The 27,001-nt window shown below is 32.5% G+C and overlaps 1 protein-coding gene across 2 annotated transcripts in view; it reads left to right on the forward strand.

Annotated features, from left to right (window-relative positions):
• Window positions 1-4,973: 4,973 nt before the first annotated feature.
• The window catches only part of LOC132698357 (unconventional myosin IC-like), a 30,982-nt gene continuing 8,954 nt past the window's right edge, over window positions 4,974-27,001 (forward strand). Inside the window, exons 1-7 of one of the 2 annotated variants that reach the window (XM_060664368.1) lie at window positions 4,974-5,318; window positions 24,656-24,789; window positions 25,741-25,856; window positions 25,915-25,985; window positions 26,038-26,246; window positions 26,302-26,484; window positions 26,757-26,963. In XM_060664368.1, coding sequence (XP_060520351.1) covers window positions 24,664-24,789; window positions 25,741-25,856; window positions 25,915-25,985; window positions 26,038-26,246; window positions 26,302-26,484; window positions 26,757-26,963 — 912 coding nt within the window. In that variant the 5' untranslated portion in view covers window positions 4,974-5,318; window positions 24,656-24,663. Of the gene's footprint in view, window positions 5,319-21,069; window positions 21,168-24,655; window positions 24,790-25,740; window positions 25,857-25,914; window positions 25,986-26,037; window positions 26,247-26,301; window positions 26,485-26,756; window positions 26,964-27,001 lie in introns of those variants that run through there. The other variant, XM_060664367.1, reaches the window with a different exon arrangement.

The raw sequence follows: 27,001 nt of genomic DNA on the forward strand, positions 1-27,001 counted from the left end.
GTCCGCGCCGGAAAATGTGCTCGAGTTGACATTGGTCGCTAGGGACGCCGATGTTCTTCGATACAAACTTAACGCATTGCTGTATCGCTTAAGGGGCCAGATGACAAATTTTTATACACTTCAAGGAATGAAATCCGAACTCCTTACAATTAGTTATTTAATACCCGTAAAACTATAAATAGCAGAAGTAACTTATATAAGTAGTTTTGGTTTGTTTAATAAAGTATCTTTTTTCAATAGGGTCGATCCTGAATATGTAAAATATATTATATTAGCTTATAGATTTTTTAGCCTTGAAGTTCTAGAATAGAGAATATTTTGCCAAGTCCGTAGGTAAACCGGCAAATCTAGCCTTAACACTTTATCACTGCAGAGATGCAATGTATTATAAAAAATATAAATTAATATAATAAAGTTACTTTGGAAGTTTTTATGAGATAATTATAAAATACAATGACGGAGGATTAAATATTTTGTATGTTAATCACTGTATGGATATGGTCTGTTCATAGATATAAGAAAGTAACCAATTGCTTTTGAATGGGATTATCCAAGGATGGTCATTAACATACAATGCAACAAGATTACCTAAAGTTTCGGAATTTAAATTCAGGCAAAATTGTTTTCCGTAATAGAAAATAATTTTATACCTACCTGTGTTTCATATTCTTTGGTTTGATATACTATTTAGTTTAAGTTTATTAGGAATCATTCTTATTTCGTGTTTAATACAGCGTGTGTTGCATCGTGTGGGAATTATGCAAAATATATGCGGGTTTAGTGTATCTCAGGAGATGCTCCTGTCCAAATGTAGAAAACACTATTCTATTGAGACTAAGGAAGTTATAAACAATGTTTATTTGACTCTCATTGAACGTGGTGCCAGCAAGCAAGCATCTTTAGAAGAAGCGGCCACATTGACGAAAATTCCAACATCAACTGTCCGGAAAATTGTGAATAATCCCATTTCAGCGAGGAAGAAAAGAAGCGATGCTGACATTTTCTCGAGTGTAGATGAAAGTGATCAAGATATAATACGGTGTAAAATTTACCAGTTATACGAGGAACAAAGCGTGCCTACATTAGATATCTTAATTAGGAGGCTTGAAAAAGATGAAACTATTGTTAAATGTGGCAGAACTACCTAATGGAAGCGTATTCAACACATGGGTTTTAGATGCAAAAAAAAAAATTGACAAAAGGTAAGTTTTAATGGAATCTTTTAGAATTCGGAAATGGCCGCTGGAATATCTAGAAAAAATTAGGATTTACAGAGAACAACAAAAGCCAATTAGTACTTGGACGAATCCTGGTTCAACACTTATGACACCCCCGAATAGGGTTGGGTTCACTCAACTGATAAGTGTAAAACAAACGCGCCATCAAAAAGAGGTAAAGGAATAACTATTTTGCATGCTGGCTCTAAAGATGGTTAGACTCTAAATGGACTTTCTCTGTCTGCGAAAAATATTAAAGATTCTTCTCTGGATTACCATGAAGACACCACCGCTGATTTATTTGAAAGTTGGTTTAAAAACAAACTAGTTCCAAACATTCCTCCTAATAGCGTCATTGTAATCGAGAATGCACAATAGGCAGTAAACAGTTGACTAAAATCCCTTCCTCATGCGACACACCACTCTATATTTAATCCCATTGAACATGTTTGGCACCAACTGAAATCTGCCATTCGTCGTAACAGTGCTTTTCCCCGTGTTAACTCCAATGTCTTCAAACTTAAAGTTTTTAACATCCCTCCACAAAGTTGGGCAAATTCTGTTAATCATATTGCAAATATTATAGAACAAATAATAATTAGAACACGCGTTGATAGCGATAGTGATACTGATATATTATGTGAATAATTTTAAGTAATTTAAGTAGGTAATAAAAATAATTTGTAATTTTATTTTTAAACATAAATACATACATAAATAAATAAATATTGTTTAGTATCTTTCCTAACAAAACCCCAAATAATTAAATTCTAAGCAAAGTACGAACCTGTTCGGCCATATTTCATTCTTACAGCTTTATCGGATCTTTCCTTAATTCGTATCAGTTAGTCACTTTCTTATATCTATGAACAGACTTTACCTACTCCAGCCCTAAAGTAAGGTTAATGTTAGTATGAATATTAAAAACACATTTATAAATAAATAATAAAATTGGCGTTTCCCATAAGCAGGTTTATACCATGAAAACTTCAATTTAACATAACTTTAAAACTCTTATATATAAAGACTTTTTTTAGAGAAGATAAATAAAAAATCCTAATATAAAATAAATCTCAAAAATTTTAATTTCTCAATGGCGTAGATTTAATTAGATTTAAATTTGATATTGATGGGGTAAATCACTGAACTAATTTCAATAATATTGTTTTAACTATGTATAAGAACACTTTAGTAATAATAAATCGGATCTACCACAATAAAAATTAATAATAATTATAATAAGATCCTAACAATAACAATAAGCGGAATAGTGGGAAATATATTACTAAATGGGTGTAAATAAATGCAATATGGCAATTAAATTCGACGCAGTTTTATATAGAATGCCAAAAACAACAAAACAATTCGAAAGAAAAAAATGTGTACTGCATATACTTGATATTAAATTGATTTAAAGATATTCTACCTACTACCCTTAGAGTTTTGATTACTCATACAAAATTTATAAATATGTATTTGAACGGAAATGCCCTGTTGCAGATATGCTATAAGCCAGGGAATATCAGCGATGCTGTTTGAAACCGCTCCTCGATGGATGCACGTTGCCATGTAATACCAAAAAAGCACTAACACAGTTTCAAATCAATATCTCCACTCACAAATTATTAAGCTGACAGCTTTTATAACAATAAAAAATATTGTTTAAGACCTTGACGAAATAAGCTGGAATTAAATCAAAATTAGATGGATTTGCAATCACCACCCAGATCGTCATTGTGGATGAAACACCACTGCGTCGAATGGTTTGCTGGCATAACTAGCCGGAATTGGTACGCGCGCCTCTACGAAAGTGTTGAGGGGTAGTTAGTTATAATCGTATGGAAATTTTCCTACGAGAGGTCATTGCCAATTTACATTTTGTTGTTGTAAGGATTTATTCGTGTTTTCCTCGAAGCTTTTTGAATTTGGTTTTAGTTTCAAGGAACTACGGAAACGAGTATCGATAATTCATTGCCGTGAACAATTTGTTGAAGTGAGCGCTGAAAGCAACGTCACGCAATCTGTGTTTGTTTATTTTCCCCTCAAGTCTAAATAATAATATGAGATATTTTAAATTCTTGCACAAAATATTTGACAAAATTACTTAATACCAATGCAAACTAATTTACTTACAAATTGACATCTCAAAAGTGGAAGTAAAGCTCTTGATTCAGCTACTCAACATTAACCATTTTTCCAACATTACCATAATAATAAACCAACAAGCTGTAATAATCATAATAAGGGTCTAAACTTCATTATTAGAAGAATAATAATTTATTTAGGACATATGCCTTTATAATTACGACCTATCCAAGATGTTTTTCGTTCTTAGAGCAGCACTGGCAATTTCATTCCAAAACAATAAGTACGTTGATAAACAATATTTCATAACCTTAAATACTAGAATTGCTAGTAACAGTTGAAACACTATTTACAAAACTTTTGGGTACCTCCTGCATCGGTTGTTGTTGAATCGAACTTGCTGAAACTGACTGAAACTGAAACTGGTTTCGGTGAAATTCTGAAGAAACCAACAGTATGGATTGACGGGACGTGAACGAGTTCTATTAGATTTTTCAATTTATCATAAACCTTCACACACGGACACAGTGATACATAACAGCTCAAATCACCCTTATACACACAAAATGGCTGCATTTCACTCTTTTATACACAGACTTATTAATACGCCACTCTCAACAGAAAATTACAACAAAGAACTTAATATCATTAAACAAATTGCACTGAACAACGGCTACAATCCGTCCATTATAGATAAAATTATAAATAAAAAACTAATCCAGACAACAGTAAACTCTATTTATCCACAACTAAATTCAGAACACGAACAATTTAAAACAATTACATACATAGGAGAACCGAGTGAAAAAGTTTCAAAACATTTGTTAAAATGTGGGTTAAAAATAGCTTTCAGAACTAACAACACAATAGGAAAATTTTTAAAAAACAATAAAACGAAATGTCTAAAATCCTAAAAATGAGGTGTCTACAGATTGAAATGCGGATCTAAAATTTACATTGGACGAACAGGTAGATCCTTCAAGAAACGCATTAACAAACATAAAAGAGCGTTTAAAAACAATAGTTTAGATTCTAATTATGCTACACACTTAAACACAGAAAATCACATTTTTGACGACAATTTTGATATTTTACATTCAGCCACAAAAATTAAAAAAAAAATGAGACATTCAAATGTATTACTTAAGGATCAATTAGGTTTAAATAGCTCTCCTTTATTGAACTTAAATTCTCACAACATTAATTAAGGTTTTATGGTCATTTTTTGGTATATATAGTAGCAGGTAGTTTGTAAATATTACATTTAATAAAGACACGGACAATGGAAATTAACGTTATTATTATTATTGTTAACATTTGTCAACCGATCGCTAATAAACGCCTCATTGATTCATACTATTTTTTCTACGTACCCTTAGTTTTTGGGCATATTTCTGCAAAACAAACAGCCTTAAAGCGATATTTTGCTCAAGCTTAAGTGGTAGAGTTGAAAAATAATGTTATTGTTGAAAAAAATAAATAAAAATAAATTGGTAAATTCCACGGAACCACGTCTCCGCCTAGTGTCGAGACAGTCGGTCGTCTTCATATCTGGCACCAGCGGTGACCTTTGTCTCCCTCCGCTTGATTCACTAACCGGCATGAAAACTCTCGTGGGGTTTGCCAAAGGCTTCGCGGGACTCCGGTTGCGGTTCAAGACACACGCCGGTTCAGTTTGGTATTTGACCGACACGTGCGATAGGGCCGCGGTCCACGACGAAAACGTCGCGACGCTCGTATCTCTAAAGTTGGGGCGGTTAAGTTGGTTAAAAAAAATGTGTCGCGTGTGGGTGAATGCCTATTCAAAATAGTTCGAAGAACAAGATTGACGCATAAATAAGAAGACATTGACCTTCGCGTAGGTGCTCGTGATGAATTAAGTACACCTCGTGGTGACTAAGTGTCTGCTGCGAATAATGACGCCATTTAGTAGTCGTGACGTTCGCTCGAGAGCATTTTTTTAACGAGGAGCAAACCGGCCAAGTAAAACCTGATCCTCGAATTTCGAATTGCGAGGTAAGTAAAAAGTGGTACCCGGTAGATTCAGTTTTTTCAGTAAATGGCCCATTACTAATTCTGGTGTCGTGCTTAGGCCCAAATGCGGCTTAGCGGCTATCTCTTGACGTAATGTTTTATTTATACCTACGTACCCGAATACGAAGTAGAAAAAACGAGCGGTTGAAAGAAAAATTTATGAATCCACTTTTACTCGTCACGGATTTCGTTTTCTGTTATTTGGAAGGTTGAAACTACAGGTCTAAATAGTCTAACTTGTAACAATCCTTGAAAAGGGATAAAAGAGTACATATAGATACTAAATACAAATTACTTTTACTCGCGAATGTTGGCAATCTACTAAGAGTTGAGAATTAAACTTATTAAACGTTTCATTTATTAATAACTAAATGAGTCAAATACTTTTTAAAAGTTGCATTCTTTTCACGAATCCCACTTAAAAAATGTGTATTAGAATACAAGTTTTTGGCGATAAACGCGAGATCATGAAGAGGTATGAATATATTACCGAATTGCAATTATAGAAACTATAAAAGAAGAAAATGAAGAGAAATAAGATATAATTTAATAACAATATATTATATAGATTCAATAAAAAATGTCGTGAGTCCGCACACGTACCACAGTTATTGTAACATCTAGCCCACATAATAAGTGGGGCCCCCATGAATTGTGATGTCACATAGGCACAGGCTAGAAAAAACCTTGAAGGTTTAGGAAAATAAAATGCGGGCCTATGTCTAGCTTCTACTCTGGGACAAATACAATTTTTATTAATTATTTCGAAAGAATGAATAGAGAGTTAATTGAAATAGAAATTTACCGCGAAAAGATTTAAACAATTATTATTATTAAAATATTTCAAAATGCTAATTATAATGTAAAATATAGTTTTTACTTTTACACGAATTGATAAATCAATTTCTACCGTTTAAACAGTTTTTTAGAATACGTTTCGGTATAGGTAGATGATTTTTATTAAATAAATGTTTGGACAATGGAAGTTCAGTGTGGCAGACAGATCTTTTTTTTTCTTGGTTTGGAGAAAATTGCGAGGTTGCCAAAGTTATACAATCAAAGAACTATTTTTCGTGAAATATGTTCCATACCTACCCAAAACCTCTTTTCATGGCTTTTTCCTAGTTTTTTAAATATTGCACATCTTTTTCACATCTTTAAGGAAAAGATTGGCAACTAAAACTATTTTAGTCAAGTTTATTTTGAAAAATAAATAATTCGTCGGTGATGCACCAGCGTACACTTTTTTGTCAGCTTTACAGCAATACTTTGTTTATTCATATTTCTATAAAAACGAATATTAAGAGAATAAAAAAAAAATACTTTTGAAAGTCTTGGTCAACTTTTACCTAATTTTTCTCTGATTTTTTAAACTCTGAATCTTTATCGTGTTCAGCTTTTGCCCACCTGCCACGTTTGTTATGCTTAGATTTTTGCATTTTTAAAACTTAATTCATTAGTTTTTGGTACCCTTGTAGCTCCAAAAACTAGAAATATTAAAGAAAAAGTTTTTTACTATAGTAGGCTTGCGTTTTTAAATTTTAAATGAGATTCTGATAGCCTGCCGAATATTTTGTGAGTAACAAGGTAGTTTATTATTGAACTGGTGGCTTTTACTTGATGAAAATGCATTTATCAAAATAAATAAGAACTAAAAGTTCAGATTTTAACGAAATTATATATTATGACATGACAATTGTTTCGACAACACCGTGTCTTTATCAAATGTCTTTGCACACTTGACACTTGTTTCGACACGGTGTTGTCGAAACAATTGTCATGTCATAATATATAATTTCGTCAAAATCTGAACTTTTAGTTCTTATTTATTTTGATTTTAGGTAATTTATTAACGAAGGAAAGGTTGATAATCACTATTTTTCCATTTTATCCTCTATAATTGACACTATTTTTAGTTTGTTGATCTTTATCAAACTTTCATTTTTGCTCATTATTAGCAGTACGCGGAGTCTGTATTTACTTACACACCATTGCTATTGTGACAGAATTACTTTTTTATGGAAACTACTATAGATACTAGAATATCGTTTTTATGTAATTGACAAAAGTAAAAGTGAATGAGGCAACGTTCTTTAACGTAGTTAATCGATAGTAATTACAGGTATGGGGCAATTTGTTTTCGCCCTCATTTTAACAAACCAGCGATATGTTTGTATTCGACTACTCACATAATAATTATGGCATCGTCATAAATGAGGGGAATAAGTCGATTAGATTTAGTAAACCCGGTTTGTTCGAAGTTTATTACAAAGCGATGTTGTTAATATGAAATGAACTAATAATTGATTCAAGCTTGGATTCAAATGTCTTGTATCGTGGAAAATTTCTAGAAAAAAAATGCATTTTGTCATATTCTTCCATCCCCGCCTTTTTAAAGAGATACTGTCTATATACAAATGTAGCAATTCATTATTTTTATTAATCATATTTGATCAAAAGTTAAAAAATGTATATTGTATTGTTAAGATGTTTGGGTAAGATCTACGTCATGTCATTTTCAAAGATCAATTTTGTATTAGAATTTGATGGAATTTCTAGTCTTTTACTTCTTAGTGGTGGATGATGTGTAACTTTCCAAAATATTTAAAAACTGTCCAAAACATTAGAAGAAAACTCACAAGTTTTTTGTTTTCTTTCGAAAGGAACAATTCCTACTACACAAGTGCAAAGAAAAGAGAAAAACTTTTTGTGGGAATTTAATTTGTCTTTGTTATTCGACCCGATAATATAAGTTATTTAATCAATGAGATGTTAGGACAAATTTCTAATTGTGCATTGTGGCGTGTGTGTACAAAGGCTTTTCAACAAAAGTAAAGTAAGAGTAATTGTTGCCTATATCAACATTTTTTCCATTTGAAAACATTTCCATTTAAAAGATGAACAGCAAATTAATAGGTATCATCTCTTCCGAGCACTTGTGAACTGCTATAGGCTCTCTCAACATAATTCCCGAACAACTAATAGTAAATTGACGATATAACTAAAAACGAAATAATTCGAGTGTCAGCGATAAATATACGTGTACAGTGTCTATTTTTATCTATGGAATTGGAACACATTCGTAGAGAACTAGCTAAGCGACCAAATGGAGATTATTTTCGAAATATAGCCTTATATATGCATACAAACAAATGGAAGATTTTCTTAGCAACGAAAACTAACTAAATTATGTATGCGTGCACTATCAGTCACTCCAAGTCCCCTTTAAAGTCACCAAGGAAATATAGAATATACTTTAGAAAAAAGTTGTATTTTCTTAAGCATTTTGGAAATTTCACGACTAATTTTTTGTTCTTCTATAACCTTATATTTTTTTGATTTTTCACAACTTTATATAATACGTGACTATTAAATTAATTACTGTTTCCATAATACTATATGCTGCAAGACTCGATATTTAAAGTTTTAACTCTAGTATCAACGCCCTTGGTTCGCAATGCCATAACAAAAGTTCAGCCTATGGCCTAATATGGCTTCCACGATGAACACAAACACAAATTTGTTTTACCGTGTGGTTTCGTAAAACCCAAAATTCGCATTCAACGTGTCAATAAATTTTATCCGTCGAGGGACTCGCATTGATTTCTAATTTCCTGGATTGGAAAGCGTTCATCGCGAAACAGATTTAGCTTTTATACGCCTTTTAACCTAAAAGAAATTTTACTGGTCAATACGGCAAAAGTCTCAGTCGTTTCATCCGATTTCACTGTCTGTTGAAGGCTCGTTAAGAAACAGTTTCATTATTGCAAGGGGATTGATCCGGTTCTTTGTTCTTTTTTTTCAGTAACGCAAAATAATAACGTATTGCAGTGTATGTTAGATAATTAGGAAAATCCATTATTTATTTCCAGACATCGCCAAGACGCTGAAGTGGGCCATTAAATACGCCTTAAATTTAGAATTTTCTAAAATTAGTCCGAATTTCTTCGATAAACAGAAGGCGTAAAAGGTATCGATTTAGTGTGTACAGGATGTTGGAAAATAACGTCGAAATAAGAAAAGCAGTTCATATTAGGCCATAGGCTGAACTTTTGTTATGGCATTGCGAACCAAGGGCGTCGATACTAGAATTAAAAATATCGAGTCATGCAGCATATAATATTATAGAAACAGTAATATCGCTATTAATTTAAAAGTCGCGTATTGTATAGAGTTGCAAAAAATGAAGAAAATTTAAGGTTATAGAAGAACAAAAAATTAGTGGTGAAATTCCCAAAATGCATAAGAAAATACAACTTTTTTCTGAAGTATATTCTATATTTCCTTGGTGATTTTAAAGAGGACTTGGAGTGACTGATAGTGGACGCATGCATAAATTAACACCAAATTGCGTAAAAAGAAATTAGTTAGTTTTCGTTGGTAAGAAAAACTTCCATTTGTTTATATGCATATTTGCAATTTGCAAATTTGCCGCCAAATTGGGTTTAAATAATCTCCAATTCCATAGACAAAAATACACACGGAATAGTTCCTGTACACGTATCTTTATCGCTGACACTCGAATTATTTCGTTTTTAGTTATATCGTTAATTTACTATCAGTTGTTCGGGAATTATGTTGAGAGAGCCTATAGCAGTTGACAAGTGCTCGGAAGAGATGTTACCTTTTAATTTGCTATTCATCCTTTCCATGGAAATGTTTTCAAATGGAAAAAATGTTGATATAGGCAACAGTTACTCTTACTTTACTTTTGTTGAAAAGCCTTTGTAGACACACGCCACAATGCACGATTAGAAATTTGTCCTAACAACTCATTTATTAAATAACTTATATTATCGGGTCGAATAACAAAGACAAATTAAATTCCCAGAAAAAGTTTTTCTCTTTTCTTTGCACTTGTTTAGTAGGAATTGTTCCTTTCGAAAGAAAACAAAAAACTAGTGAGTTTTCTTCTAATGTTTTGGACAGTTTTCGAATGATATTTTGGAAAGTTACACATTATCCACCACTCCACCACTAAGAAGTAAAAGACTAGGAATTCCATCAAATTCTAATACAAAATGACATGCCCCAAACATATAACATTAAGATAGCAATAATTTTCGAATCATTAAGAGAAGTGTATACCTTTTTGGGTTAGAAAAATTTAAAATTCGGTAATTTGTTCTCAAAAATTTAATCAATTAAAATTAAATTATTTTTTATTTATCCAAGCCGAAGTCGTAAAAAAATGGGTTGGTATTTCCACCCGAATTTCAAAATTTTATGATGCACCGTTTCCTAAATTATTGCGAAAAATAATTTTCACTGTTCGATCTTCCCCTTTCTATAGAAGATAGGCGAAGACTAATATAGGTGTTTAGAACTTGAAAAACAAAATTACAGAGAATTTTTACGGGTAATTTAATGGCTTAAATATAATATTTTCAGTACTGATATTTTATTAGAATTTTTGAACTTTGAGCAAGTAGGCTCTGGACAGTGCCACCGTAATACAGAAATGGGTCGCCAAGTTCTGATTTTGGTTGTAAAGAGGCTAGGTTTTAATTCAATCTTTTATACAAATTTCAAAAAATCATTTTTTGGTACTGTATGGCATATATATATATATATATATATATATATATATATATATATATATATATATATATATATATATATATATATATATATATATATATATATATATATATATATATATATATATATATATATATATATATGATGACACTATATTCCGGGATATCATCCGTTCGCTCGTTGAACTCCGACTGGAATCCTGCATCCGACTGGAATCCTGCAAATCTTGCATCCGACTGGAATCCTGCAGACGTTTCGCCAAAATCTCACTTGGCATCTTCAATGCTCGCGCTCCGAAAACACTTCGAACACTGGTGGCTGTAAAGGTCTCCTTCCCGTAAAGGTGTATGATATTCTCACGTATTGATTCACGGATGGAAAAATGTGATGACACTATATTCCGGGATATCATCCGTTCGCTCGTTGAACTCCGACTGGAATCCTGCATCCGACTGGAATCCTGCAAATCTTGCATCCGACTGGAATCCTGCAGACGTTTCGCCAAAATCTCACTTGGCATCTTCAATGCTCGCGCTCCGAAAACACTTCGAAGTGTTTTCGGAGCGCGAGCATTGAAGATGCCAAGTGAGATTTTGGCGAAACGTCTGCAGGATTCCAGTCGGATGCAAGATTTGCAGGATTCCAGTCGGATGCAGGATTCCAGTCGGAGTTCAACGAGCGAACGGATGATATCCCGGAATATAGTGTCATCACATTTTTCCATCCGTGAATCAATACGTGAGAATATATATATATATATATATATATATATATATATATATATATATATATATATATATATATATATATATATATATATATATATATATATATATATATATATATATATATATATATATATATATATATATATATATATATATATATATATATATATATATATATATATATATATATATATATATATATATATATATATATATATATATATATATATATATATATATATATATGCGTTTTTTTAAGCTGATCTAACGTTAGTTACTCTTTAACATTTATGTTGACATACAATTGATTTTAAAGGCTCCTAAGCCATTTTTTGGCTATTAATTAAGTTGTGTTGCAATCTTTGGATGTCCATAAAAGGATTGTTTTCTTTCAGGATATTGTTCGTAACGCAAATCTTCTCGGCTTTAATGAAACAAACTATAATATTCCATTTACTTGATAACTAACCATAATTAGAAAGCAGATTCCGCTAATATCGACGCTCCGTCTCTCAAAACTCACAAAACTCAAAACTCTCGAGCAAAATATTGAGTAGGGGAGGGTGAGGCAAGGATGCCCACCTCAAAAATTAACCAAAAAATTTTGTTTTCGTTTTTTCTTGTAATAATTATAAATTCTGGTTATTTGTACATTTTTAGCACTTTTTCGTAATACCTGGTGTAAAATAAACTGCTTAAAAATTCTAAAAAAAGCTATTCCATATTATTATAATAGAATCATAATTAATTTATTGAAAATGTAATTTTCTGCTTTCGAAAATCTTATAACAACCAATAACAAAATTTTTAATAAATAGAAAAATTGGTGCTAATGGTAACGTTTTTTTTTTTATTAAATAATTTAAAAATGTTAAAGTTAGTCAAAAATAAATCGACTCTCCCCTATGCTATATATTCTCAAAGGAAATTTCAAGTAGCTTTCATTGACATAAATCTACAGGATTTCCCATATAAAAAATCAATTTAGATGATTTGGTAATGTTTTCATAGAAAGGCACACACATTACCTAATATGTATTCTATACACATAATATAGCCAGACAGTGATTTTATTTGAATTATTGGGACTACAGATAAAGACAAAGGAAAGGCACGCGTAAGTCGTAACTCAATTTATTTATATTTGGACGTCTAGAGTTGCGCTACAGGCTGGTACAATAAAACACTATGAAAAATATCTAGAAAGTTTCTAGGAATTAAAAATCCCATTAATATACAGAAAGTTGTTACTTATCCGCATAAATAAATAAATAAAACCGCAGTCGATACTGCCTATCGAGCGTATATTGAGGAAATCGAGTCTCAGATAAAGAGCGATCCATCTAGATTTTGGACATTCGTGAAAAACAAAAAGGATGCTGCTGGCGTTCCCGATTCTATGACCCATGAGGGTTGTGAATTCAACAACCCATCCGATATCGTTAATGGTTTCGCAGATTTCTTTAAACCATCGTTTATTCCTAGATCTTTGGATAACAAGTCAAATGGCTCTCTGAATTATCAAGTCATAGATGTTCGGAATCTTGCCGAAGATGAAGTGATATCTGCTTGTAAGAAATTGAAGCCCAAGTTGAACGCAGGACCAGATCTCATACCATCACTGCTTTTAAAGGACTGCGCTTATGTACTCACCAAGCCGCTTCAGCGATTATTTAATCTCTGTCTTCAGTCCAGCCACATTCCTGAGTCGTGGAAAACTTCCAGAGTTTGCCCAGTTCATAGGAAATCAGACAAGAATGTCATCAGTAATTATAGACCCATCTCGATGATATACAACTTCCTCAAGGTATTCGAAATCCTTTTCTATAATGTTATTTACTCGGCGACGAGTCAACAGCTGTGTTCGAAACAGCACGGTTTTATAAGGGGTAGATCGACAACTACAAATTTATTTCTTATCACGCAGGATATAGCTAATGCCATCGATGACCATGCACAGCTGGATGTCATTTATGTAGATTTAACAAAAGCCTTTGACAGACTAGATCACAGCATTCTGTTAAACAAATGATCTAGAATTGGATTTTCCTCCTCTTTGCTCGAGTCGACGGAATCATACTTAACTAACCGCAGGCAGTACGTTTTCGTTACTGGTTTCAGCGAATATAATGTAACTTCGGGTGTGTCACAGGGCTCCGTCCTAGGGCCTTTATTGTTCATTCTATTTATGAATGACATTAGGCTGGACCTTTCCTTCAAATACCTTCTTTATGCGGATGACTTAAAACTGTATGCTGTCATAAATCATTTTCGTGACTGCATTCGACTGCAACAACTCTTTGAAATCGTCACCTACAGCATTGGCTCGACATATCTCGCTAAACCGGAGGTGTAATGTTTGATAAAAAGTTGTCGTTTGTCGATCACATCGAGTCAATAGTGGCAAGCTCATCTAAAACTTTAGGTTTTTTCGTCAGATGCGGTAGGGATTTTGCTTCACATAACTCGATGAAGCTTTTGTTTACTGCTTTTATTCGCTCGAAGTTAGAATATGCCTCTGCCGTCTGGTCGCCTGGTTATAGCGTTCGTTCGCAGAACTTGGAGTCCATTCAAAGGCGCTTTCTAAAATATACGTATTATAGAACTCATGGATCTTATCCTGAACAGAGTGTTCCTTAGACTGAGTTGCTGAATTTGTTTCGATGGCTCTCTGCAGACCAGGCGCGAGTGTTTGTCGCAAGTTTCGTTATACAAGCTGATTCATAATTCGGTAAATTGAGCAGCTGAATTTCATGGTTCCGCGGTTAGCATCGCGATACTCTGCTACCTTTTACCTGCCTACCGCGAGGACTAATGTCTTAACGTTATCTCCCTTATGTGCAACGTTTCCAACCGTACCAGCGATTTAGACATATTTAATTGCAGTTTGAGTAGCATTAGGCTAAAATTCTGTTGTGATTAGTCTTATTGCAATTTCGTTGCCTTCGCAGTTGAGTAATTTCCTTCATTAGTATTTTTCTTATGTTCATTTTGTTGCGGATCATCTTTTTTGCAATATTAGTGTATTTTCTTGTACTTTGTAAATAATTTTGTAATTCTGATTAAATGTAGTTGGTGTTCTCCTGCTCTATAATTGGGCTTGATCCTGTTGAGCAGTGTATGTAAATAAATAAATAAATCTTGTATATATAAAAATCTAAAATTTTAAATAATAAACGCGCCGGTACGTAAGAACAGCGCCAATTAGCTCAGCAATACCCAATTCATTCACGATTTGGAATTCCACTAACCTTACTAGCAAGATGCAATATTTAGTATGTTGTTCTCATGTTGATACGACTTACTTATGCAAATGCATGGAAGGAATTCCGAAAAAAAGCAAGGTCTGGGTAAAACTCCTTTGTCGGATATACTGCGGATATAAATAAAAGAAATCAAAAAGTCTTTTAAAGGCGGCCATCGGTAAACACAATCGGGATCGAATATCCAGGAAGCGAGTTTTATTGCACCACATAGGTTGCGCTACAATACTGCAACACCGTTCCATTTCCTATTTCCGACGTTTGAAGATTGTGCGCAGATACATATCAAGTTACCCGCAGGAAATTAAGGCTCCGTGCACTCTCAACCACATCTATCTATATATCTATAATTTTTTCCAAATCTAGACAAATTGCTTTTAACATTAAAAAAAATAAAAAACCGACTTAACGCGGTGTTTTGTCGTTTAAAACAGCATATTACTTATTAGTACATTTTAATTATAACTTGGACAAGTTACAGTTACGCAATCCGAATCGAGTATGCAGACAATTTCGATTATTCCGCTAGTCTTATCGTAATTTACATGCTATTTTCTAAATTACTTCCCGTAACGATTTTTTCATAATTTCTTAATATAAAATTAAAAACATTTTTTATTTTCTAAGGCGTGGTACTCGAGCGAAATTCACTCAATAAAAAGGGGGACGTGTAACAAATGCAGGGTTTATTAAATACTCCTTTCAGAAATATAAACAAATAGCTAGAATTTGATACAATATCATATATAACATAATAATTAATAATAAAAAATTCTATTCCATTTGCGAATTTAAATTAGATTTTCAACCTCCATGAGGGCGCAATTTGCGTTTGTCATAAAGTTCGTGAAGATATTACTTTATTTAATGTCGTATTGGTCTTTATAGTTCGTGCTTTGTGTAATGTGGATCGTTATATTAGTACATCCCTGTCTTTAATGGTAATTATTAGGGTAGTTAGTTTTTATATCTATTTCGGACACCGCAAACGCAAGATGAACGAGATCTGTTTTCTGGGTCAAGTAAACGCGAACGAAGTAGATTCTCGCCATAAACGGCGTAGCGTGGGATTTGTGTATTGCGACTACATGGTCGATAAAAATTCCAATTGTTGCTCAAGTTGACTAGATTTACAATGTTCTTTTATTGGGAAAAAACGAAAAGAAAGTCGTTCGTCGCTATTTAGTGCTTGTATGTTCAAATACATTCATTCGGTTTGTCATCTCAGTCAACCAGAATATATTCATAGGATTGTTTGCATAATAAGTCATAACAGAATAAATAAGAAGTAAAAGTTCAGATTTTCACGAAATTATATATTTTTACATGACAATTCTTTTGAATTAATCAACAAAATTAAAGATATCAAAATCCCTTCTAACGCAACACTATTGTCTTTTGATGTACAAAACTTAATTCCCAGTATTCCGCTTATGGATGTGATAGATTTAGTAGATAACCATAACTCGGAAGCAGGTTGACCCATTGGTGAAACATGGACAGATGAAGAAGTGAAGAAATAGGGAAAAAAAATAGGACAAAAAAAAGGGAATGGAGAGACCTCTTAAATACCATGTCAAATAATCGGTAAATTACTATTGCAGAAGTGGAAAAAACAAACATAGCTGGTCTTCAGCATCCCAACTGCTGACGGAAACACAGCACTTAGTCCTAACGTAAGAATAAAAAGAACTACTATTCTTAAATAGGTTTTCATTTGATTCATTTCATTTTGATCTATATGGAGATTTCACTATTTATATTTTTTATATTCTATATTATTTATAAATCAAGAGGGTACTGCAGCCCTCGAGCAACTACGGCGTCGGCACTCCTATTCAATACTGTAAAATTACACATCACATTTCGCAAAAACCTGAAAAAAAATGAAATCACTACTATTTTTCAGTAAAAAATCCGCATTAAAGTCAAGGAAGATTTTAACGAAACCTATTTTAGCAAATAGGAAACGCTTTCTATTCGGCTATTAGTTTAACATGAAAAATTCGCGCATAAACATAGTTCTGTTTTCAAATAAATTATATACTTCTTTGAAAAATTGGCATTTCGAGGCTATCAAGTTGATTGCATAAAACCGAACAACACGCCATTATTGTGCTATATATTTTTAACGTAAATAAAATCTGTTCTGGAAAATTTATTCGAACGAAATATATTTTACATAATGCGTTTTTGCTAAATTGAAGAATGACTAATTCAGCAATCAATAAATTGTACAACGGTAAACCGCGTACACACCTTTCCATAAAATGTTAAGAAGCCCTTCATTTAAAAAAATGAAAGATTATATGTAGGGAAATGTGCCACACTAGAAACGAACTCTTTGCACAAGTTGTAATTTTCATTCCCATTTTCAGTTGTAAATCGTTTGATTTAATGCGAAAAGCTTAAATTTAGATTTTAAAGCGAACGCACAGCCAATCTAATATTAAATTAATATTAATTAGATGTTATTAGATATTTTCCTCAAGTATTTCTATTAGGTAGTATAAAAACTTTTATTTTGCATCAATAACCCAAAAATATCAGTGGGGTAAATTAACCCAGAAGACAACCAGTACAAATCTTCCTCTTTTCTCAGTATAGCAGTGAGTCTTTTATCTTTATAAGTGTCTGTCCCTCTAAACCGTACTTCTCTTTAAAGCTCTCTATTGGGCTCAAACATTCCCAACCAGAGAGGAAAAAATGAGATTTAGACGGAGGAAAGAGAAAGGAATAAGAAATAAAGAGAGGCTCCTCCTAGTTAGTGATTAGTCAAATATTATGAAGACCTCAATTCTATATGGCTAAGTTTCTCATCATATTCATCTCAACAATACTCATAATGAGTATGTAAAATAGAGGAGTAAGTGAACGAGTTTGTTTTTGTAAAAAATTCTCTCATTGATTTTTCAAAGAAGCTTCCATAGGCTACTGTAATGCTATTTACGAAACTTCACAAATTTCCTACAGTAACTTTTTAAACGGAGCCTGATAAAAGCTCAAATTTATACAAAATAAATAAAATATGAATTGGTGATTTACGCTGTATGGTCTATGGAAAAGTAGAAAAGAAAAGTATATTAAGTAGGATCTTTCTCTTCTTCTTCTCTGGCATTACATTTCATCGTGAGTCTTTGCCGCGTTTACGAAATATTAATTATTTTCCTTATTTTTTGTTTAAAACATTGCTTTAATAAAATGTTTAGTATTGTTATTTATCGCTAAACACACAAATAAATAAAAGTCAATTTTCTCTTTTTTTTCAATTATTTTATTAAACCATTAAAAATAAATTTAGACGATATATAACAATTCTATCCCCTTTCCGAAAGAAAAGCCTTCAAATTTTCAAACAATCCTGGAAATACAACAACAAAAACAAAACTAATCCGCAGTAAATATCTCCAATTTTATGATGAAAATTTGATGGGTGATTTTGTCATACCCAATTGCCTTGGGTATAAGGAATCGGCATCCCATCAAGTTTTAACTCGATTGAAAAGTAAGTAAAAGTAAGTAAATATATATATATATATATATTCTCACGTATTGATTCACGGATGGAAAAATGTGATGACACTATATTCCGGGATATCATCCGTTCGCTCGTTGAACTCCGACTGGAATCCTGCATCCGACTGGAATCCTGCAAATCTTGCATCCGACTGGAATCCTGCAGACGTTTCGCCAAAATCTCACTTGGCATCTTCAATGCTCGCGCGTTTAGCCATAAGAAACAAACAAACAACATCTGCTTTGTTTCAGCACCAACATCAGACAGGCCATAAAATTGATTTCGGCACTTGCAAACAAATAGCTAATATTCCTGATTTTAGGACTAGGATTATACGAGAGGCCATCGAAATAGAAAAGTCCGGACACCTCAATACGAGAGACGACGCTCTGCATTTATCCAACACGTGGAGAACGATAATCAAACAGCAGAGCGATGCGCAGCAGCCAACGGGGACATCGCAACTACGATCGGGCGAAATTAACAACGCGACAATTCAGGGGGCGGAGCCACCTCCCCCCACGCACAAGCAGCACCGTTACCATCTCCGGCGCAGAGTATAAATACCGCACGCACCGCCGATAACCTCCCAGTGTTCGAAGTGTTTTCGGAGCGCGAGCATTGAAGATGCCAAGTGAGATTTTGGCGAAACGTCTGCAGGATTCCAGTCGGATGCAAGATTTGCAGGATTCCAGTCGGATGCAGGATTCCAGTCGGAGTTCAACGAGCGAACGGATGATATCCCGGAATATAGTGTCATCATATATATATATATATATATATATATATATATATATATATATATATATATATATATATATATATATATATATATATATATATATATATATATATATATATATATAATCTTCAACTTATCTACCCTAAAGTGTAAGGTTGAATAATGTTTACAACTCGTATACAAATTTCCTCCATCTTTTCTTATCTAGTGCCATTTCAGCTGCTTGTATTGTCCCCAGTCCTCTTTCTCTTAGTATATTCCCTATGTTCTGATCTCATGTTAGTTGCGGTATTCCTCTATTTCTTCTGCTGAATCTTCTCGATTCCCAGATCAGTTTTGTTGGTCTCTTTTTGTCTATTCTTTTTAGGTGTCCGTACCTGGTTGTACTTTCAATCTCTCCCTAATCGCGCCATTTCGGATTCTGTCTCTAATTGTGATACCTAGGACCTTTCGCAGGTGCTTCATCTCCATGCTTTGATTATTTGATTATTTGAGTTATTATTATTACTATTTAATTTTATTTAGTTAACTATACCAAGAATACAGGAAATTCCATTTTTGTGTCAAGGGATAAAATCTCATTGTATGTTCCAAGCCTTTCTACACCTAACTAAGAAAAGTGACATTGGTAAACTGCGCACGAAATTGCAGTTTTCTAAGAACTCAAACACGAGAGTAATAAATATTTTATTGGTGCACTGTTTCAAACGTTTATCCCGCTATACACCGTGAATCAGCTTATATAAATGGTTTTCTTTGTATTTTCATTTGATCGTAATTGGTGTGTATTTCTAAACAAAGTAAAATTTAGCAGCATTTTTAATTTTTCGATCATTTGAATAAAAATATTGCTAGGGTACTAATTTGAATAAAATGCGGAGAGATATGCCAGGACAAGTATAGACCAAGGAATTCCTCGGAAGTCCATTTTTGCACAGGACCTTTTAAGCTATAAAAACCGCTTAAGAGGCGGCTACACCTTAGTGGGAGTAGAAGAAAACACTGAATGCAGATCCGTGCTATGCTAATGTGGCCTATCAGAGAGACGAACCTAGAGAAAGCTCTATAATTATGGAGAGAATCAAAATAGATCATTTGTGTCGCAGTGACGGATAGGCCGATTGCTAACTCTTCCAAATTCGAATCTTAAATCTTGAAAGGTGTTCAACAAGTTCAGAGTTTATTAATTTTAAGACGGTGCCTTGCCTTGCCTTGAGAAATACGAAAATCAATTTTTTTAGAGAACAATTGTTATTAACAATAATTAAGAAGATCTTTATCTAAAAGCCGTTATAAGACTAGAATATTATTCGCACTGCAAAAATCCACTTTAATTCTAGCAACTTGTACCCTGTGAATATAACCTGCTCCCAGATTTGAAAAAAAAAGTTTAACTGACGTAATTAATAGGTAATTATAAATAGGTGAATTGAGATGACAGAAAAAGGTCTTTGAGGACAGCTAAAAAAAATTGTTATTGTCGGGAGAAATGTATTCTGTTAAAAACTACATTGTAATTATTATTGATAAAAATTAATAAATTAATAAAAATTGTAGCTAAATTTTCAGTACTTCAACAATATCCCTCGTATTTTGACTGTTTTTTGTTACTTATTAAGTACGCTAATAGCACCGAAAAACGGGATTTTATTAACGGTTGATTGTATTGACCCAATTGGTCTTAATAATTATCCAGACTATCAATCGAATTTAAATGAATGGCGATCGAGATCCTTATCGACTATTAATTAGCGATGTTTTATCAGAATTTATTGATGACATCGACGGCAACCGGGCCGTATCGTAAGCCGTTATCAATATATTTTTCCGAAAGGTAACGAATCGATAAAAAAATCGACAATGACGTGTTGTGCTTCAGTAGACAATAAATCCAAGATAAGCCCAATCTTATCTTAATGGGTAAAATTCTATGCGCTCGGTCCGCTGCTCGCGAATAGTTTAGTAAGCAAACTACTGTCGTCGGAAGGCCCATAAGGTCTAGGCATTTGTTAATAATACCGATTTTATTATTATAACAAGGTAAGTTAAACATATTTTATCAAGTGTTCGTTGCGGAACGGGAAAAATAAGGTTATCAGTTATCGAGGCAGCTTGGGTCGCATTCGGCCGACATTATCGAAATTGTTTTCCAATCCTTAAAATGTTAGAAAACAAAACATTATGACCGATACAATAACGTAGACTAGCAGTTGAAAGTTACAAAAAACATCATAAATGCCGCTAAATAGCAACTGAAGCAGTACGATGTGGTTCCTAATAAGCCACGTTTTTTTTTAATAATTAACCAACAGTACACCATATTTTGTAGACGTTCTTCTGAAAAATCTCAAAATTATGCAAATCGATCCTTCACAAAAGTGAAAAAAGCTGCTAATTTTTCGTCGGCTATTTTTACGTACACAACAATTGGCGTGGAAGTAAAGGGAAGTACCCTTTTAATAAGAAAATCTGATATAATTCAGATAAGATGTAATAAAATGCAATGAAGTAATCATAATAATATATTTGTTGCCCCGATATATAGGGAAGGGTGGGGCCAGGAGGCCCACCTCAAAAATTAATCAATTTTTTTTCATTTTTTCCTCTAATAATTATAAATTCTGGTTATTTGTATATTTTTAGTCCTTTGCGTAATACCAAGGGTAAAATGGAATGCTTAAAAAAAAACTGTTCCATATTATTATAACCGAATCATAATTAATTTATTGAAAGTATTATTTTTTGGATAATTCTATGGATTCGAAAAATAAATATCAATAACAAATTTTTTAATCTAGAGAAAAATAGTTACCAATCAGTAACGTTTTTTTTTATTAAATACTACCCCAATATTTAACTAGTTTATCTTTACAACAAATATGTGTTCTGCTGTATGTCGTACATCGAAAAACCCAAATTCTTTTACTCACTGTATCGTCTACTTCTTTGGCAAATCGCTCCCCGTTCCGTGCCTCTAAGGTTAAACGAATTTATCACATTTCTCAGAAATCAGCGTTGTCTCCTGTCCTTGCTACCTTCAATTTTCTTGGCATTATGAGTCTTAGAAACTCATATCTTCCATCTGCCATCTGTTTTTCGACCTTCCACATTTATTCTTCTTAGTAATAAATAGATTCCAAGATTTTTTAATTTATTTTTTAGAATTATTCATAATTATTTGCAATGTGTTATTTATAATATAATAGTAAACCTCCAATTTCTTCTCCCTATAATTGATTTGAATATTTTTTTTTATTTTTTTTTTGTAGAATTATTCGTAATTGTTTGTAATGTATTATTTATAATATAATAATAAAACTCACGTTTTCTTTAATATTTTTAACATTTTACATGCGTTAAAAATCCATTTTATCTTGATCTAGATCCTTTTCATTTTTAGCGGTATTGGGCGACTACGGCGTTACAGGTTGTGATAATTTCAGCAAAACTGAGGCTTCGGTTCAGTTCAAAGTTAAGGATGTTTTAAGTTCAATTTCATTATTCATAGTATTGTTTAAACAGTATCATTTTTGCAATTAGCAAATAGTAAATGCTAGTAAATTGCAACAGGTGTTTTATGTTACCGTATTCTGTTGAATATTCAATAGAAAGATTTTTTTGACGAACAAACCTACAACATGTAGTAAAATGATCAAATTGTTCCAAACAGGTGGTAATTTCCCTTATTGTCAACGTATCGATTTTGGAGTCATCCAACATCGTACACTCGTAGGAGTTCTCAAGATTTTTGCTCGGTGTATGAATTTAATGAGTTTGGATTAAATTGATTGTCAATATTTTTACATTTTTTATCACTATTATAAGAAATTTACAATTATTTTGTAGAATCCTTAGCTGACGAGATAAATTTATATTTTTTTCATTTTCATTTGACAAGGAAATTAAATTTTTGTTGTCGGCCTTCTAATTCCCATCAAAAATTGCCATCTTAAACAAGTTTCAATTTATCGTTTTGTGATTGACAATCAAATGAGAAGTTTACGTGGCATACAATAATTTCATTTAAAATTTTATCAACTGATAAGATTCTCGAAATATCCGATTACAACAATGATTAAAGATTAAATGCAATTAAAGTACGTTATATAATTGCTTGCAATTGCTACAATTATTTTCTAAATCAACAGGTGGTTCTATGAGGCCCTTATTTGTACAACCATCCTGCGTTTCATTATTTTAATTACTTATGTGGAGGGTAAGGATGCCCTGAAGGTTCACAATAAATCACCGCACAGATTTGTAACGTTTAGAGAGGCAGCAGAAACGGAGATTGTATTTCTGTAAACATCCAACTTGTACGCAAAGGTCAGATTTACTTGATTGTCGATCTCAATTCCTTTTATTGACAAGAAAAATACATACAGTATAAAAAGTTTAAAAAAAACGAATAACAGGAACAACTTGTGTATCAAATTATAAACAAAAAACTTATAATCTCTGCATATTGTGTTATCGAAGGTAAGAACGAAAAATGTCTGGACTATAGCACTGCCCATATTTGCACTCCAGTTTTTATAATGTTTTTGACTTTGCTTATAATTCCATATGTTGAAAAATACAATTGAATGCAGTGTAGGAAATGAAATATATTTCTTTCTCCAGTAGAATACATTTCTCAATAAAGGTAAGAGGGGGGTCTTTCTCTACAAAATATATAAGCGATGAAGTTTTCAAGACAAAACCTCTAAACCGACATGTTTCGATAGTACAAAACTATCGTCGTCAGGTTTTCTACTAAAACTAAAAAAAAAAGAAATACAATTTATTCGATAGCGTCTATAGAAATGTTAGACCCCCTACATCTTGAATCACTTAGTTTGGCATAGTTCAATATCTTAAGAGCTTTGATTAACAATAGATGAATATACAATTCGGTAAAATGTTTTTCCCTGAAACAATTCATAATAATAACCTACCAAAGGTTACCACAACTACCAAAAATATTGCTATTATATATATGTATATCAAATGTATATAACATAAAGTAAATTTAAAAGTAGTGTTATTTTAGAAGCACCTTGTAATTGACTCGTGAGTTATACGTGAAGTTTCTTATTGGAATTAAACTTTAAGATAAATTGGAAGCCACTTTTAAACAATGCAAATTGCTCTAATCGATCGTCATTTTTATTTAAGCTCATTTGAGAGATTAAAAGTATAAATTACAGCACGATAATAATGTATATAATTGACATGTAAAATTACAAATATATTTCATTCTTCAGAATTTTGAGGCCAGTCAGATATGCTGTACTGAACAAATAAAATCAGAATTATGACGGAATTTTTGATGTTTATGAGTTCTAAAATTAGATAACAATAATTTGATAGCACTCGTTTATGACAGTGTTGCACTGATGATTAAAATGGAGATTTTGATGTTTTCGATAATTATATTAAATAAAGAAAATAAAAAATAAAATATAGATTCTGGCAAAATAAAAACGACTTACCTAATTAAAAAGACGTGTTGCAGGTAATAATTTTAATTATAGATTTGTTTGCAGATTAAGTCATGGAATCAAATCTTTTCGATAGAGATAGGGTTGGAGTTCAGGATGCAGTGCTCTTAGAAGATTATACGAACGAAGACGCCTTTGTTGACAATCTAAACAAAAGATTCAATGCGGATGTTATTTATGTAAGTTGTCATCGATAATGCTAAAAACTATTTTCAAAATTGGAAAGAAAAATATAGTATGTAATATGTTTTGAAACTTGTGACTAAAGTGTCACCTATAAAACTTATTAAATATTTTAACCTCTCGTTGCAGAGAAAATGAATCTTTATTATTATTATTTCTTTACCAGATTAAATTTAAAAGTTTTACAAAAAAATAATATTTTGAACATATAAACATATTGCTTTTTTTGCACTAACTGCACAAATAGCTATTTTTATACATTTAATTCGCTCGTTTTTCCTTTGCCTTTTTGTCAGAGTGGGTTTTGATAAATTTGATAGATTAAGGGCATTATGACTGACGTGTAAATCCGTCTGACAAAGACTGACGTAAGCAATTATATATTTTTGTTTATGTATGCCTTATATTACAGCAATTATTATTAATTAAATTAGAATTTTTGCAACACTTGATCGTGTTTCTAGCAAAGACGATAATAAATAAAATACTAAATAACTAACATAAGATTTTGTTATTGATTTAAAATTCGTACAAAATTTTGAGAAGCATTAAGTTACATCATACACTTTATGATCTAGGCGATACTTAAAAAGATTCGCCGGTCACATAACAGTCAACATAATGTTTTTAAACACATTTTACCGAAGTCGAATCTTTATATTCTGTATAATTAATATTTTGAAAAATTTAAATTTATTTTGATTGTTTTCAGATATTCATTAATCCAGAAAATTACGGCATTCATGGAAATTAACTAAATTTGCTTAGACTATTCTATTCTATACTGCCAAGTGCTACGAACTGAGGGTCGTAAATGTAAATTAAGTGTTACAAAAACTCGTATTTAGTTACTAACTATAATATCCTGATAAACGTAAATATCATATGGTTGGCCTTATAATATTGAAATAGAATATGCATAAAATAACGACATCTTGCTCTTCTAGACTTATATTGGGCCGGTACTGGTCAGCGTAAACCCCTACAAAGAACTACCCATTTACGGCCCAAAAGATGTGAAATCCTATGAAAGGAAACATTTTTTTGAAGTTCCTCCACACGTGTAAGTTTTTTTTTTTTTTTTAATAACTGTTCACCCTATTATCCGAACACTCTTGTAGCTTTTCAGTTACGGACACAGCGTATAGGTCCCTGAGAGAAGAAAACAGAGAACAATGTATTTTAATTTCAGGTAATAAGTAAGACCACTTTCACTTTCTTTTTGATGTTGATTGTTGAATTAGGAGAATCGGGTTCCGGCAAAACCGAGGCCTCCAAAAAAGTACTCCAGTACATTGCGGAAGTAACTGAGCGCAAAGGCGAAATAGAGAAGGTCAAAGACAAACTGCTGGAATCTAATCCGGTCCTGGAAGCGTTCGGGAACGCAAAGACCAACAGAAATGACAACTCCAGTCGGTTTGGAAAATTTATGGACGTGCAGTTCAATTTTGAAGTAATCGGGTATAAATTATAAATAATAATTAACTATATCAAATAAACGAATTTAGGGAAACCCAATCGGAGGGAACATATTGAACTACCTGTTGGAAAAGTCCAGAGTTATCAGTCAATCTCCAGGGGAGAGGAACTTCCATATTTTTTACCAATTTTTAGAAGGTTCCAGCGATGAAAGACTACAAGAACTGGCGTTGAAGAAAGACGTTAACTCCTACTACTATTTATCAAATGGGGTAAGAGTGTGATAAGAAGGATAGTTTTTGCCCATATTTTATAGTACTTAGGAATGCTCTGTTGCCGTATCATTCGCAAGTGATAATTGAAAAATAGCAATTTGTATATTATATTTTATTCTGATCCTGGATAACACTCATTAAAATTTGAAGTACTTAACTCTAAACTAGAGTGGATTATTATTTTTAGCAAGAAGTTAGAAAACTAAACCATTTAAAACCGTGGTGGATATTTTGCTTTTGTATTATGACTTACAACGCTTATATTTTAGGTGAAACCCCAGACTTTTACCGTTAACGACAGCAAAGATTTCAGAGAGGTAGAGAGGGCCCTCAAGATACTGGAATTTTCCGAATCCGAACAAGAAGACATGTTCGCTATTGTTGCCGCCATTTTGCATTTGGGAAATGTCGGATTCACGGAAACCGAAGGGAAAGCGGTGATCGTAAAACCAGATTTGATTGAAACTATAGCAAAGGTAGTATAAGTTATACGAAGTATATATTCTTAGATTCT

The sequence above is a fragment of the Cylas formicarius genome, unplaced genomic scaffold (genome assembly GCF_029955315.1).
Source record: "Cylas formicarius isolate icCylForm1 unplaced genomic scaffold, icCylForm1.1 PGA_scaffold_2__14_contigs__length_35257938, whole genome shotgun sequence".
Classification (NCBI taxonomy): Eukaryota; Metazoa; Arthropoda; class Insecta; order Coleoptera; family Brentidae; genus Cylas; species Cylas formicarius.